The sequence below is a fragment of the Dromaius novaehollandiae genome, chromosome W (genome assembly GCF_036370855.1).
Source record: "Dromaius novaehollandiae isolate bDroNov1 chromosome W, bDroNov1.hap1, whole genome shotgun sequence".
Taxonomy (NCBI): domain Eukaryota; kingdom Metazoa; phylum Chordata; class Aves; order Casuariiformes; family Dromaiidae; genus Dromaius; species Dromaius novaehollandiae.
In genome coordinates, this window is record NC_088130.1 from 41,737,611 (window position 1) to 41,755,439 (window position 17,829).

General features: G+C 36.5%; 1 protein-coding gene across 2 annotated transcripts in view; it reads right to left on the reverse strand.

Moving 5' to 3' along the window:
• The window catches only part of LOC135324155 (ras-specific guanine nucleotide-releasing factor 2), a 129,776-nt gene that overhangs the window by 6,944 nt on the left and 105,003 nt on the right, over positions 1 to 17,829 (reverse strand). For both annotated transcript variants that reach the window (XM_064499754.1, XM_064499753.1), the window contains exons 19-24: positions 15,165 to 15,277; positions 5,536 to 5,596; positions 4,768 to 4,871; positions 4,063 to 4,147; positions 3,247 to 3,444; positions 1,242 to 1,321 (exon numbers count right to left, since the gene is read on the reverse strand). In XM_064499754.1, coding sequence (XP_064355824.1) covers positions 1,242 to 1,321; positions 3,247 to 3,444; positions 4,063 to 4,147; positions 4,768 to 4,871; positions 5,536 to 5,596; positions 15,165 to 15,277 — 641 coding nt within the window. The remainder of the gene's footprint in view (positions 1 to 1,241; positions 1,322 to 3,246; positions 3,445 to 4,062; positions 4,148 to 4,767; positions 4,872 to 5,535; positions 5,597 to 15,164; positions 15,278 to 17,829) is intronic.

Here is a 17,829-nt window from a genome sequence, read left to right on the forward strand (position 1 = left end):
GAGGAAGGGGGTGATGATTGTTGCTTCTGTAATGGAGCCACTCTTTCTCCCAAAGCAGTATTTGCGACTCCACACTTGCTGATTATTGCCTCAGCAGCAGCAGCAAACTTAGTTTTCTGAAGCTCTAGCATAAGAAAAGTAAAGAGCAGGGCCATGGCTGTACTGTTAACTTAGGCAGTCTGCTGACTATGTTTAGCAGTGCACATCATTCATCATATTATGAGGGTATTTGTTGTACAGAGGAAAGCAATATATTAACTTAAGGTATAAAAGTACTTGCCCATATATCATGAACAAAACCATTTTTTAAAAAGTGATTCGTTCCCCAACAGTAATTTTTTGACTAAAAAATTGACTAACTTGAACCATGTCTGTTTTTAAATATTCAGTAACTATTTTAATAGTTCAATTCTTTGCTTCTCTCAAGATGACTTAAAGTAGTTCTGTTGCTCAGCTCTGTAAAGCCTACTTCTACATTCAGACTTGCAAAGAGCTGCAATATGGATTTTGTATGCAAGCAGCTGGAGACAGTATGTACATAAACTGTAGAACCCTTGCCACAGGATATTCTGGATACCAAAATTACTTAAGGTCAAACACAAATTTGGCAAATCAATGAAAGAAAAAAAAATTTCAAGGACTGTTATAGAAAGATACAAACTCTTTTCATGAATTCCAAAATGGCAGACTAGAAGGGGCTGGGAGGCTATAGAGAGGAACTGTCATTGTATGTTTGTCCTGTTCTTACATTCGTAAGTATCATCTACCAGCTGCAACCAGAGACAAGAAAAAGGGGTGAATGGATCTTTGATCTAACTCATGGATATTCTTAAGTTCTAAACTTATCTGGAACAAGAATTCTATAGAATCATTAGACTGAACTCTCTAAGATGTTTTTGAATATGAACCTTTAGTTATAAACCTGGTCCTACAGTTATTGAGAAAGTTTATCAGTGTAAGTAAAACCCCCAGCTGGGAATATTTCACACAGAATAATAGTTTAATTTGTTTCAGTAATTCTCCAGAGACATTATATTTATCCATCAGAGGTACTAAATCACAGGATATTCAGCAAAACAATAATCCCAAATAGAATAGAACTAGATTTTAAAAGGTTATTGGGTAAAAATATTATCCAACATTACATTAATTATTAAAGCTTACTCAAAGCCAACTCATCTTTAACATGTACTAACCACTGTTCATAACAAAATACAATTGTATTATGTAGGGAGGCATACTTTTTCAGTGTTTCTCTAAGATTTTTAAATCTTCCTTCAGATGATACAGTCTTCTGAAGCTTGTCCATGAGAGCTTTTGTCTAGAAAGAGAACACATTACAAACATCATTGCTGTTGCACATGAATGATTGGGATTAGATTTTTTAAAAAGGCATAATTCATTTAGCATCTTCATCCCATTTTCAAAAATAATAATGTAGGCATTAGGAACTTAGCTTCACTGTAGTTTCTAATATATTTCTGAAAACTGAGATTAGGCAGCGTTGAAGATCTTCCTTTGAGTGATACCAAGAAATTGTATCTACATTAATATTATTAGCTGTCAAGTTCAGGAAAAAAGGCAAACTCATTAAACTAATGGTCAGAAATTCATTTTACTGTGTTTACAAGGATATTTGAGACCTTATCTTACATGTTGCTAAGGATCCTCAACTGAATTTACTGAAATTAATGAGAGTAAAGGATGTCCACTGTCTCGCAGCTTGCACTAAGCTGGCTGAAGTTCTTAAAAATGATTTTGCCTCCAAGTTTCCCATAAAAGCTGAATACACATGGGCAAAGATATTACTATCTTATAAGAATTATTTTCAGTGGCTATCACAACGGCTTGGTTGCTTAGTAAGTGAAAAAAATAGCTTTTCATTTCTTATTATGCTATGGACTTGAGAAAGCATGAAGAATCATGAGAAATTTGCCATATTTGAAACTGCATTTCCATTCAGAAAAAGAGAAAGCTGTTGGCAGAAAAAGACACTTTCTTTTTCTTCTATGGTAACAGGCTGATAAAACACTCAGATAATGTTTCCAGTAAGCACTGGAAAGGTATGCAACAACATTAATCTCTTTTTTTAAAATGTTTAATGCTAGAGTTCAAAAAAATCAAACAAATCCTAAGCATAAAATACTTTTGTGGTAAACTCTTTGAAGAGTTCGTGTTGAAAGGATTTTTAATTTTTTTTAAATAAAAGAAAGTAGCACCAGCTATAAAGCACCTGAGAATAAGCTGACATGAGAATGCGGTAACTCAGAATGTATTCTGAGTAGATTTAATTTCTGGGGCTGCTTGAGCACTTTGCAAACACTGGAGCTGCAGAAATATCCAGAGGAGGAAATGAACTCATAAAAGCCCACCTTCTTGCAGATCAGTTAGCCTGATCTAAAAGCAGTAACCTGAAATCTTCCAATTGGCTGGAGTAAACTCTGTATCCAGATACTGCCTACATCGCAAGTTCTGTCCTACTGACCCCATTGCTCTGTTATTCCACCAAACTAAAACATTCATATGTTTTTAAATGATAGAAAGCTTAGATTTATATCTTTCTTCCAAATTGTTTAAAACACAGAATATAAAAGACTGGATAGTCTTTAACCTGGCTAGGTTTTTTGTCTTTATTTTTCTTTATTACTGGAAATCCCCATGGCAGTCTCAACCATGCTGTTGACAGTCTCTGCTGCAAGGCAAGGATTAAGAGGAGATACACACTGCATCTAAACTCAGGACCTAAATGAGAAAGAGGTCTGGTTATCTAAGGTTTCTTACCAGTCAACAAAGAACTCGGCACCTTGAGAGGAAGTGCCGACCTCTATACTGACTTGCTGCACAAGCAGGGAAATAAGGCTCCTACTTTAAGCACTGAGGTGGCTACAGTTAATGGAGCCAGTCACCACCTAAATGTATATATCTAAATGTATCTAATTAAATAATAACAAAATTTAGTTTTCTCAGACATTTCAATACTTTAAGCCCAAGCCTTAGACTTAGGCACCTCCTACTTCCATTGAATTCAGTTTGTTGTTACTAGTATTTAATTAATGATACAAAAAATATGATAAACACAAAATACTTTGAAGTGAAATGCCAGCAGCAGTTGATGCTTCCAGCAAATAGCGTATATTCAAAGTAGAACTATTTATGGGAAGAATATGTATCTCAACACCTTTTTCCCTGGACGACATACTGACCAATGAAATCTACACACCATATTTGTAATCACGTCTTTCTTACCTGCTTGGATACTTTAGCCCACGTTTTCTTCAGTCTGTAGATTGCACTTCTGTTCAAGGCTGATGTGATTTCTAACACACCATTATAATTGTGCATACATCGACAAATATCTGCTACTGCTACCCACTTCTCAATTGAGTTAGCCCGGGAGCTGACATCGGCATAATTCATGATTTGGGAGGCAACAAGGTTACTCATCTGGCCAAATAAAGAGGAAGACGTTTATGACATTTAAATATAAACACTCTCAAGACATCATTATTTAATGAACAAAGCAGAAAATAACACTAATGCACAGCTTTCAGTAAAACCAGAATAAGTATGTTGTGAACAGTGTTGCAGGGCAGCATGGCAGAATCATGATATAAAAGAAGGGTATTGGATGCAATGGCAAATGTCTTCAAGCCAACAGTACTAACACTGATTGGAAATTCTCCCATCAAAACGTAAGGAAAATGGGTAAAGAGCAAACATACGGATGGAGATTCAAAGGGCATTCATTAAACAGAATTGCTTTTATATATTTAGTCTCTGAAGAAAAAACTTAATTTCTTCTGTAAGCAATAAGTCATTTTAATATAGTTTGAAAGGGTCTAATCTATTAAATTGCCACTGAACTGCTGAGCAGCAATTTGTAAAAATGAAAATCTTTATATACTTTGATTTAAAAGGTTAATCACAAAAAGGCTGTAACATTCAGTCACTACTAGGTAAGAAATTATATCACATTGTACAAAATGACATTTACATTCTGGAGGTCACAGAAAGTGTCAAGAGAGTTCCTAAAAGGCAGTCTATATTTCTATGAGTACTTACATCATTAAAGTGTTGACTAGTTTTCATAATATAGGGTGTTCTCTCATTTTTATCCAGTTTCATCCAGCCCTGCCCAAGAAACTCTCTAGAAATTGAGGGGTGAGAAAACAAACAAAAATGTCACTAATAAACACAATTCAAAAAGACTCTGTCTGTAACTGTAGCCTAAGTGGATTTCAAGTATACTTTATTCTCTTAGAAGCTAACAACAGAGCTTTACACTAATTCCAACATTTCACTGTACCATTATTAATGCTGTCCAAAGCAGTAAACGTTGTAAAGAATTTCGTTAAATCCCTTCCCCAATTTCCCTGTCTTAATTTTCAGTGTTGTGACCTTATTTTAAATTGTTCTTGTCAGCTTACATGGTTATATTAATGGCAAACTGCTGTATGAATGAAGTTGATTTGACACTCCCTCTCCAGAGACTCAGCACTTCCCTACTGTGTTCACCCATCACTAGCCCAGAGCCTTAGACCATGGATTTTTTCTTAGCAACAGGCTGAATGAACTCAGTCTTTCAAAACATGGCCAGATTATGAAGGATCACAAGCAATGACAAAAATAGCCGAAGGACATTATTCTGTTATGTATGCAAACCGTTTTGCCTGAATGTCAGTAACATAAATTAGTGTAGTGGCTAAAACTTCCAGTCAGTAACTCATCCAAAGTACTCACTTCAATCAATCGTAGGAGAACACTTACTCATAGGGTATGCTTCTGAAAACTACGTGATCTAAAAGAGTTATTTGCTCTGCAAGCTCCATGGCTGACAAAGTCTCAAAGCACTCTGGTTTTGGACACTCTGACTGCAAAAAATAAGAAGACTTAATGATTTCTTTTAATATCAAAGAGCATTTCAAAGTACAAGGTATTAAGAACTTCATATGCACTTTCAACACAGAATTGTAACTAACTTCTTTGTTACAAAGGAATAAGAATTGAGCAAAAAATTGTAACAACATCAGGCTGGAAACTGACAGGAAAACATGCACGTAGCTTATACTAAGTTATGAGTATGTATGTAGATAAATTAAAGTTTTTATATTCTACATTACTTTCTATATAACCACTCTTCACCTACTTCATTGTCCACCCTTCTTCGGATTAATCTAATGCACTTGAGGTGATGGTGACTACACTTCAAAGGATGGGCCTTGTCAGTGAAGGCCAACTACTGGTTCTGATGGCTGCTTTACTGTGCAGAGGTGACAGACACTATCATTTCATATATATTCATCTTACCCATTTTTTTGCATCATGATTTAAAATCAAATCCTAAAATTTTGACTTGTTCATCTTTGAATATGGGCTCCAAATTCTTATTTTCTCTAAACTGAGATGTACATTCCTGTTATAAAACAACAGTACTTCTGCCGAGGTCACAAAGCTGCAGCTGTGACACGTTTCAGTGACTTAAACATACCACAAATCTACAGGAATATTTATGTATAAATTTCAAGATAAACTTACCATCTGAATGATATCCTCTATTTTTAAGTGAGTATCATCTTGATCATCCTGAGAAAGGGCCCTGAAAAATTAAGTAGCAGAACATCCTATATGAATGATAATATCAATGGTTATGAGAAAATCTTATCACAGTTTGGCAATTGTGCTTATCTAAATTAAATCCTAAGGCTGCAATTGAAGAACTAAGCGAAAAAAAGGACTTTTAACTAAAAACTAATTTCTGGTTTTAAATAAAGTGTATAAAATGGTACAGTATCAGAGTCATGTAAGCTAAAATACTGGTCTTGGAGGCTTAAAATCGCTGCCTTAAGAACAGCATATACATACCACAGAATGGTCAAGGACAATACAGTGTTGTTAACTACTGTACTAATTTGGTGATCATAGTCGTAGGGTTTCTGCATCTATCCAACTTTGACTTCAGTGATGAGAAATGTGATGGATAAATATAAACTCTCTTTTTAAGAACCTGACTGGCACTACAAAGGCAGAAAGAACACAGTAAAAAAAAAATCTGCTCTTTTAATGCTGAAAAATCCTAGGAAACCTAAAGGAAAAAAATACATCCCAAAGCCTTTCCTCTGAGTCTTAAACTCTGTACTACACAATATCTTTGGGAAATGTTTGAAAAATGGACATTTGAGAACACAAGACAGCATAGTAAGCATGCTTAAATGCTCTGGAAGCGTTCCTTTTTATGGGCACTACACTACTGTGTTCACTGACCCACATAAATAACTCTGAGTATGGGAACAGACAACCAACTGCCAGTAGCTTTCACTCGCAACCAGCGCATGCTTTGCTTTCAGTAACACAAGTGTTAATCCATGCTTTCAATTCTTCTGTAGCAAACCTGTGATTATCAGGGTTATTTCAAAGTGCTGGGTCAAAAATGAACCCAGCAGAAATAATTAGTATTCCGCTGAATCCTATCCAGTCTGATGTAGTACCTTGGCACGTAATTCTAAGATTTTATCCCCTCATTTTCTGCCTGCCATTTAGCCTGCAAATGAAAGCTCTCAATGTTGAGCATTTAGTTCAATGAGTCCTCAGTCCTGGGAGGATCCTGTCCTAAAGGAATTCTGGGAATTCACATTATAATATGATGCTGTAGGGAAAAAAACGCTTGTGACGTCTCAGGTTGCAGTAGAAGTATATTCTATGTAAAGCACAGATAATCTATAATTCTGCTCCATTGACATTCCTAAGATTTCAGCTGGAGTACTATGTCTGGTCTGAACAGCACCATATGAGAAATATAATCTGGTATGATTCCAAGTAGGATAAAGGATTTGGAAAATATAGACTAGAAGAAAAGCCTGAATAGATTGGATTTATATAATTAAGAGAAGATTTAGGAAGAGATAACAATACATAAAAGACTGGGTATAAAGAGAACACCAGTGATGGAGCAAGGAGTCACTGGACTGATTTGCATCAAGGGAAATTTAGTTTAAACATTAAGTTCAACTATCAAACTGCAAAAGAATGGGTATGCACTGAAATAGGCTTTCTGCAGAAGTTGTGGAACACCCATCAGTGGAATTTTCAAGGAAAAGTTTAGATGATCATTTTCAAAGAGGACTCAGTTCCACTGATCCTGCCAGAAAGCAGAGCAATTGGACTAAGTATTTTCTTGTGGTCGCTTCAATTCTTTATTTTTGCACTCTGTAGAAACAGACTTTCCATGTACCAGTTGGGGAAAGGGTTAAAAGAAAAGGATTATATTGCCTGGAGACTTTAGCTATGAGTGTAAGAGATGGAGTTTGTACTATGTGGGTGGGAAGGAAGCGTTAATGCTTAGTAGACTAGGTTCTTCCGTTGTGGGCTGTTGTTTTCTCCTTTTGGTTTGCAAAACTGGAGATGGTCTAGGTTAAAACCAAATGCAGATACAGAAAGAATCTAAGAATCCCCCTTGCCTTCATTTTCAGCCTGTCAAGTCCACACAAAGTCCTTTTCTTCACAGGAGTTGGACATGCCTTATGTCTCATAGGCATGCCATGCAAAGTCTTCAATGTTTTCTTCTTCAGGAGAACCCTCAAGTGTCTTCTCCAGAGAACAGTGTGCATCCTCAATAACTGTAAATACACTGGCAATCTGTTTTTCCTTAGCAGCTTATTTTGCGCTGAATCTCATGACTGATTGCCTGCAGAAAGATAATGCTCATCATAATGATAAGAGCATGTGCTTTCCTGGCAATAAAGAAAAGAGAGGGTTTGCCCTTCTCCCCCAAGTACTTCCAGTAATCTCATAAACTCATTGTTAGAGTTCCTTGTATAAATACATAAAACTCTACATAGGCTGGAGTATTTATCTTAGATACAGAAAAGATTGCACTTGCTTAATACAAAACAAAATAGGAAAGACAAGATTCTTAAAAGGCTCTAAGTACTTGACTTTTCCCCATCTTTTGCTTCCTGATACTCTCTAAAATGGCATCTGTCGTATATAACATAAATAGTCTTTCCTCAATTCATTTAGAATCCCTCATTCTGAACAGATATCTTGTGCTTTTCCTCTAACATAACACTCATGAAAAAGCTGCTTCTTTTATCCATATATGCTCTAAGTCTAAATCTTCAGGGAGCAGTACACTTCTCTGAACTGGATAAAATGACTTCCTGGCAGCATCAGGAGTAGCTTCCACTTCAGTCTGCACTGTTGCTGGCCTTAGAGTACTTTGTTTCAACAGGAGTCTAGGAAGATGTAGCCAGCTTCTCAGTTCTGCTTCAGCAGTTCCCACTAGACTCCCTGAACGGCCTCCTGCAAGCTGGGTAAGAAGCTCAGGTCCGAGTGAAAAGAGGTATGAGAGAAAGGAAAGGGTAAGGAAAGATTCTACATGATTGTTAAACATTTCACCTCACAGTGAGGATGGAATGGAGTGCCACCTCTGTGGTTATCCTTATACAGGAAGAAAGTGACTATATTTGAAATAACTTTCTAATTCTTAGAGTTATCAGCTAACTTCAGAGCTGTCTCTCTCATTTAAACTATTCTTCATGCATCAACAGTCCAAAAATTAAAATTATTTTCTAGCAGAAAAAAATAAAATCTGACCCAAACTAGTTGTCTCCTCATTCTCTTATTGTATATAAAATATTTTAAAAGCTAGTGTCAGTTGTATAGCCTGAAATGTATTGTCTAGTGAGATCATACAGGGTAGAAAATTGGTCATCCATCAAATACCTCTGCATATCCCTGGATTTCATTTACATCTATTCTAAGGAAGAAGGAGCAGAAAACGTTTCTTGAACCATTTTTTTCCAGGTGGGACTATTCATGAGCCAAAGTTATTCACTGCAGTTCAGTCTGAACTACAAATCATCCTAGTTCAGTGTTTGGAGCCTGTTTCTGCGTCAGTGTCAAAAATTTTATCTAGATTTCAGAGTTTACTAAATAAGGTTGATCAAATCTCAAACAAAACATACTTCAGTAGGCTTGTCTGGCTTTCAGGAATAATATTGAATAAAACGAAAAAGAAGCTTTTCTGCCTTGATACCCTGTCAGTCCACTGAACTAAAATCTCATCATGCGAGAAATACCAGCTGTTCTGTCTGATGACTCAAGGAGCCATGAAGCAGTTCAGCATCTCTCATAAACACTTTCTTTGCCATTCAGTTTCTATACTGTGTCTTTCCCAGAGCTGACCATAATATTTTTGGAATACAAATCTGCCTTTCCTCCTCCTCTAATCTCTGCTAACAAAGATGATCGAAAGGGACTGATTTCCCAAGAAATTCATATGCACGTATACATGCATACAGACAAAGGCTGTAGCAGTTTCTAAAGAAAGACATTAGTATTCAACAACCTTCAAGGAGATAGTCCATGGAATATGCTTGTACAGACACTCAAATTTCAAAACTCTCCAGAAAGCACTAACTTTCATGAGTCTGTGAACACGGAGCGTGCAAGAAGAAATACTTAATACCTAACCTCACTCTGAGTTCCTCTCTTTTTCAGAATCTAGAGTAGCCTATGAAAACTGGAATGCAGGGAAACTAAAACCTACAGTAAGGGCTGACTGGTGAAAAAGAATTCTGATCCACTACATATTTGGATACGTCAAGGCCTTTTTGATGTAAAGGCAGACAGCAAGCACCTCTTCAGAACAACTAAAAAACCAATTTTATGGCGCTGACCTAAGAACTGATCAATAATTATTTTCATGAGGGTTACTTTAACTGGCTCACCCCTTTTCCTGTTTTCATCCTGGCCCAGAGAAACCCTCTGAAAGGAAGTTTCATCAGAAGTTTCAGTACTGACAAACCTGTGGTATCACATGAAAAAATATGTTGTCAAAAATCTTTAAGGAAATTGATTTGTAATAACAGCCAAAAACTCTTCAGTTATAGGTGGTTAATTTATGCTCCTCCTCTTAAGTAATGTCAGGTGAGAGCCCTCTATCTAGAAGAAATACAAATGGATAACAGCTTTCCAGGCAGGTGGATATGTGGTGGTGATGGATTTCTCCAAATCAGACACCAAAATTTGAGCCAAAAGAGGAAGAAAATATCTGGAAGCAGCTTTATGCCTTTCAACAACAAGACAGACTAGATACTCTACCTTTAGGACTTCTAGGGTGGGATTCAGATCCTCCTCAAGTCAATACTTATACTCCTTAATTGTCATAAAAAGGAAGATGTCTTTGATGATCTCCAGAGGAATAGTTGGTCTGCCTAATTTTAGAGAAGTTTGGTGGACAGAATCTCCTTCTGACTAGACAGGCAATTACTTTGGGAGGAGTACTTCTCTAGTTGTCTACAGTTTGTTATTGAGTTAGGTGCTTCAGTTGGACAGAGTGGGTCCTGCTACGGAATTTTTTCTAGGTCGACGCTAAGAGGAACTCTTTCTCCTCGCCCTGCCATTATAACTTATGGACAGTTCAAGGAACTTAAGAAATTATTTTATTCCACTATATACCTCCCTTTTACATCCAGAATATTGAATATCATCTGCCATGCTGGTGAATGAGAGAAAATCTATAATATGATGCAGAAAAAAACCCAGTGATTATTTGAGGGATGAACTAGGGTAGAACACCTTGGCTTCTTACAATGTCTTGGTGCAGTTTGAGAGTGTCTGTGTAAAACTTATCAGTTCTTGGTAAGGAGGAACACCACCTTGCTTGTCTTTGTTGCAGGGAACAGCAATCTTGCCTATATAGGCAAGTAATAGAGAAAACTTTCCCAGTTTAGAAAAGAACATGTTACGTGTTTCCCTTGACCTAGTTCCAGAACTAGACATGAGACTAGGAGAAGCATTGGTAAAGAATGTCAGGCAAAAGAACCATTTCTGTCTTACCATGTCCCCTTTTTGCACCAGAAGCACTATCTTTTTTTTCAATGGTCACCACAAAGACAAAGAAAACTTTGTAGAAGTGTACGTAGAAAACTTGGGTGCCTCTTTGGTTCATAAGATTGATTAGATAGAATCTAGGCATGTGGATGCTGTTTCTTCTGTTTCTGTTGGTTTCTCATTGTTCATTAAATGAATTCCAAAATTGAGCAAGTACTGTTTTCAGCCTACCAGAAAAGCCAAGCCCTCCTGATACAAACTATTCTCAGTGTTAGGTTTTGTGTTATCGAAAAGCTAAGTTTTCAAAGAACAGTTTAGAGTTGGTTCCACCTCTCAATCCACTAACAAGCTGAGAAGTGAGAGGGCCAAAGAGAGTCCTGTCTTGCTGCTCCAGCAGCTGAGATTGTGCCCGAGATCACACCCCCAGAGTTGGTCAGGAGTGTGTGTTTACAACCTTACATGGGACAACAGGTCACTGCTTAGGACTAGTGAAGAGATCCGTCTTTTTTAAAGCTTATAAATACTATTATTTTAATAACATGTAATAAAAATGAAGGCTTGTGGAAGAGTAAAGGAACACGCACCCCTGTTTCATTAGCATAGTCAGGCACATAGAAGTTCATTCGATTACAGATCATCTCTGAAGCTCTATTATTTTCTCTTCTGAGTTAACTATATAGCCTTGTTGAGAATATATCTTTGTGAATAACTACAGTGCCTTTTGAAAGCTTGGAAACTGCTCTTAGTTGGTAGACAACCCATTTTCCTGAGATGATTTAACAGAGTTCATCCCTTCAGTGAAGGGGTGAGATACATGACCTATCTTTGTATTTCACCCTGGTTGAACGATTTTTGGCCGCAATCAGAATTGATCCAATAGTCTTTTTCTCACAGTTCAGACTCCTGGAGAATTAGTATCTCCTAACCAGCTGATGGGTAACAAATTTGACATGTCTAGCAAACAACTATCTCGTGTAGCTGGAGAGAGACCTCAAGAGCTTCAGATTACACGGTTTGCTCAGTATAAAACCTTGAGGCAGTTTTATGTGATAACATCTTTAACTTACACATTCTGATTGTTCTATTGACTAACAACAATTTAAATTATGAAAGTAATATTTATGCAACAACTTCTATCTGAAAGTTTATGAACAGTCTAAATTAATAATAATTATAAGCTGTCTAAATAAATTTAAAAAACATATACAGAATATAGACAGCAGTAGTTTCAGCTGCTACTGGAATATTGTCAGAAAATGAAACATAGCAACTACTCAAACCCTTGGAACAACAATACTGTGTCATCGACGTTTACTGGACTTTAAATAGGTATTACGGAAATATTCAACATACATAATGGCCAGGATGCGTACAGGTTAGCAGCATTGCCAGAGTCATGAAAAGTAATGCAGTTTTTTTAATAACCACAATTAGCCAAGGCTTTGATTTTGTACTTCATTTTGAAGGAAAGGAACGTTTATGCAGCATTCAGTCAAAAGGACTAGATCTGCATACTGAGCCACCAATGGCTCTTTTTCCATGCTACTTTGTGGGATATAACCAAATACTTACGACTTTATACAACCAAATCTGTAATGAAAGTATGTTGTTTGAAAGATCTCACAGGATCAGGGTATACAGCTGCAACCGCTGAGAAAAGGTAGCTTTGCTGTAGACCACATCCCTAGAAATCTTCATTCTCCACTTGACATCAACAGAAACTCCCATTGAGAACTCAGATAAGGCACTTTATTTGTGCTTTACTTGCCTGTCTGTAAAGGGCTACAATATTTCCCAGAAATACTGTGAGGATACAATGGCTATGAAAGAAGGATTTAAAAAGATGCAATCTGTTTCTACAAAGTATTTCAAAGGAGCTAATTTTTAATTATTATTTTTAATTCAACTTCTATGTGTACATTTTTTCATTTTTAGTAAAATTTTATTTTCACAGAATGTTAGTTTTTTGTTTCAGTACTCCTTCCTTTTTCTTTTGTTTCTCCTCCTTTCTCAGTATTTAAAAACAGAGCATAGAACGTTTTCAGAATTTTCACTACTTTTCAAGAAATTTCACTTTTTTCTTTGTGCCAAAAGAAAAACTGTGTGAAAAATCACAATATGGTCAAAAAACTCAGTCTTCAGGGAAAAAGTCTGATGGAAATATCTGATTAACTATATTAACTAGCACATACAATATGCTCAGATACTAAAGCAGTAAGTGCTAGAAGGAAAGAGTGGAAAAACAAAGCCACCATTTCATGGAGTAGCAGCAAAAAGATGTACACGTAAGGGAAGAACTCACATAATTACACATAATTATTGAGGTCCCATTTTTGGATGTAATAGCTAATGGTTTCTACAGGAAATTGATAAACTTTTATGTTTAAAGACATACAAATCTATCCCACTTCTCTGCCAGGAATAGACATGTTGGGGACCAAGATTGAATGATGCTGTATAAGACAGCAGAGAATCTCTAGGGCAGAAAGTGATGATCTGGTAACTATGATTTGTGGCCAGAATGTGTGCACGTGAGTTGCCAGTGATCATGTGCCTTCCTGCCTACGTGTCAGCAGTCACGGTGTGCCTTCCTGCCTACGTGTCAGCAGCTGTGGTGGGCCTGTCCTGCTGGACTGTCCTGCCCGCCTGCTGGGCATCAGAAGACATCTTCCTACCTATCACAAGATGCCACAATGCCAAGGAGATACTTGGAGGAGTGGCTGAGCTTGATGGCTATATAACCAGCCATTGTGTTTTCAATAAAGGCTTTCTTGCACTACCCTTCTTGAGGTCCGTGTCATCGTATGCCACATAGACATGTTTCTTTCAGACTCCTTATTATTTTGACAAGCTAAAGGTCTTAAGGTACTTTTCCTAACTAGGAGCAATTTGACATGACCTTTGCTATCAGACATATTATTAAAAGCTGTTACACAACAATATATGTAACGTTCATACTTCATGCTCTTGTATATCCAAGGATATACAAGAAACATACTTTTGTTTTTGTTTTTTTACTTTCAGGAATAGCACATGAATATAATATAGTTAAAAAGAGACTTATTTATATTAACAAAAAAATGAAGTGGAGTCCCATTGACATGAAGGACTTATTTTAAGAACTTACTTATGTGAACTTGTTTCTTATCCTTTATTGGACTTTTTTCCCCCCTAGGTGAATAACTTCCCCCTCATTTTTCTGACATTCTTTTTCACATAAATATCTGACGGGGAAACCTGTCAAGTGTTTTTAGTCAATTCAGACACACTGTATTTATTGCACATTTGTTGGCTTTCCAGCAGAATATTTACAAAAATACTAAAACAGTATGTCACAGATTAATCTGTGCTTTTAAATTGTATCTTGTTTTTACCCATTGGCTAGTCTTAATTCTTTATTGCTCCTTATTAATGTAAAACAATATACATGAAAATCAAATACTTGCCTATAAAATACACTCACTAGTCTGAATTATTCTGATATATGCATACAAGGATTTGTCTCTCTCCCAATATGATTAGGCAGTCAGCTATGTAATACCAGCCCTAAGTAAGAATACTTACTTACCAGAATACCTGAATAAGGTGTTTTAACCCTAAGTAACCAATACTCCTTGTTATGCAGAAACTTTAAGGCCTTTCATTTTATCCCACTAATTAAGCAATAATTCCTCTCTGTAACATACCCAAAGAATTTTAGACATGGATGTCAACACAAAGGAAACTGCAAGTATGGTCTTATTATTGTGTCATGACATACTAGGCTTAGCAGGGTAGATTGCTCACTCCTGAGACAGGAGGTCTCCAAGGTAGTCTAATGAGTCATCTTGTTTTATTGCATAGCATTTTCCCCTACTGTACAAAGATTGAACCAATGGCTGGCAAATATTCTGAATTGAAATTTTAAATAGGTATACATTTACGAACGAAATTTAAAACACACATTCTGACATTTGATGGTTGTCTAGAATCACCAAATTCCAAATGAATTTTGGCACACTGCAAATAATATGCATTGCTAAGTTTTCCTCAATCCGTTCTGCTGATACCCAAATTATTCTTTGGTTAATAATTTGTTACTTCCTGTTGTGCAATGTTGCTGTATCCTTAACCACAAACACTACAAATTAACCTAAGAACTGCCCGTATTTTGCTACTGGATGAAGAATTCCACATCTGGCCCATTTTACAGTTAATAAAGCACATAATAATCTTGCAAAATTAAATACTCCAGATAAAAACAAACTCTGTGATTTCTATACTGTATATTACCATATCTATTTTACATGATATAGTTTACAATTACAGTGAATAACTAGAAACCTATTTACCTCAGTATATTTGCAGTAGCTTTCCTTTCTTGTGGTAGAAGGTCTGGGTCTCTCAAAACTTCTTCCAGCAAATTTAACACATTCATTTTCAGCTCATTGTTCAGGTCAAAATCCTACAAAGGAAAATAATTTTATTCCCCTTTGTTTTAAAAAATGTTGACCATGTAATTTAAAAGATATATTTCTGTGATTTTTTCCCTTTTCTTTTTTGTTCTATTAGGTATGAAAATACATAGAGACATTGGAGATCTCTTACAGTGAACAGGCCACAAAACTGGGAGCCTGAAAGGGTACAAGTTATCCCCTTTTCTGACCTTTATTTACTGTGTGGGGCCATGCAAATCACTCAACCTTTCTGTTCTGAAGTAAGAACAGCATCTCACAAATAGCCATAAAATACTGTACCCTCTCTTTTCCTGTGATCACCATAAAAACTCAAAAACAGCTGAGCTGCTGTGTTGAGACCATTACCTAGCAAAGATGGCCACTGATTTTTTACTGTTTTATTGAGTTTCTCAATTATCTGTCTGCATCACTGATATTTTTCATCTGAAACTCACCTTTTTGGAAAGGTCTGCCTTTTGTTCCACATAGTGGAGTACTCAACCTAACATGCTCGATAAATCAGACTAGCGCTCTACAGCACTGTGCTGAAGCATTTCAGCATTTTGATTCATTCCAAGGCAGGCTGGTATCTTACACAGGACTGCAATTTAAGAACAAGAACACACAGAAACAATCTCTGTTGATACCTGATATTAGAGAATATCAAAGAATAGGATGATGTACGAACTTTAAGGTGGGAACTTCCAGGTAAATCTTGAAGTAGACTGCAAAACTGTTTGTATTTAGCATAAAGCTGGCATTTGGATAAGAACTAAAATCAAAATCTTCACCCATTCAGAGTATCTGTGGATCTTCCTTTATAATACACCGTTACTTGCAAGCAAGTCTGTTACCATGTTTGTGTCAATCCACCACTTGTTTCCACGGGAACAGAAGCACAAAGTTACTGAAACTGGGAAATGTTTGGCACCTTTGTGTAGGAGCTGTATATGCCATTTTTCCAAAGAACTAGTTACAGCCCTTTCTGTTGCAATGGGCTCCTAAATGGCCAGATTTTAGGAATTCACCCCCTTGCCTTGGAAGGGAGACAGATAAACGGCTCTGGGGATGATCACCCTCAGTACTACTCAGCATGTCCTCACATCACTCCTTTCACTTGAAGGGATGCAGGAGTATCAAAAGGCACCTGGAGTTACAAGGGGAGGTGATACTTAGTTCATGGAGGGCTGAAGTATTTAGAATACGGGGAGGATACATGTTCTTTAGAGAATGTGGTGTCATGACTGTGGTTAGCACCTTCTGAGGAAGCTTACTGTCAGTATCACACGACAGGTTAGACTTCATTTGTGCTTGGAAATACCTTGCTATCACTCACCAGCAAAACCTTGGACACTTCCCTCTTGTTACAGGCATCCTGTTCTTATTCTCCAAAAGTTCTCTCTTTGGTCAGAGCAAATTCACTTTTTTAAACCAACTAATACCTGTGTATTAGTATTTTGCAATGTTTGATCATATTAGTAGGATATTAGAGAACTAGATGATGCAATATCAGGCTTTGAATTGGATACCAAACGTATACCTCAGAAACAGAACAAAAAATAATTTTGGATACTGCATATGTTGGTTTTATAAAATAAGTTTTCTGTTCTAGATAGCCTTTGTCCAAAATGCCTCCATTAGAACTATTTTAGCCTGTTTGCCAAAGGAGACAGAGAGAGTGGGGTTTTTTGTTTGTTTGTTTTTTGTTTTTTTTTACCTCATGGAAACAGCGTTAATATGAAAGCATGACGAATATAATACATGAGAATTCTGTTCATACCAGTGCCTTTTAAAAGAAAACCTTTTGGGATACAAAACTATATTTAACAGAAGGAGAAACTTTCAAAGGTTCTGCATAGATTTAAGCTTTTAGCAACCACTGTAATTAACACTGGCATTTTCTGTTCCACAGATGAACGGTGGACACTGTATAAGAGAGGCTGGGTATGCAAAGCATCTTTGGTAGTCATGCTACAAAAATATCACCCCTAAACAGAAAAGGTATCCAAGAACTAACAAATCTAACATCCTCATTTAGCATGTCGGGTAAAATTCTGATCTGTCACCGTAAATGGGCAGATCACAACAACAGGATCAGGATTTCACCTCCAAATATGTTTTTAAAACCATAATCAGTTGATTTTCACTAAAGGCTATTTTTTCTACAGAAGGCTTACAGCTAAAATTATAATAAAAAGAGGCTAGATTTTTTTATAGTTATTTCATTTATGAATCAGGATGGGAAAGCCTCATTTCTGAGTATCAGATTCAGCAAAAATCAGGCACTCTCTCAGTTTTTGCATGTTTACAATGTAATTCTCAGGTATAATATATGCTCAGAGCAAAATACATTTGCAAGTATCAGAGTAATCTTCACAAGATAGTAGTCCTGTAATTGCTGGTTAAATTTTTTTTTTTTTTTTTTTTTTTTTTGGTGGCAAACTGTATGAACACTTAGTTCTTAGGGTTAGGACTAGCTTTTATGTCAATTCCACTGGCTTTGGAAACTTCATCGTGGAAAATTCCACTTTTCTAACCTCAGACAACCAGAAATCCCAGA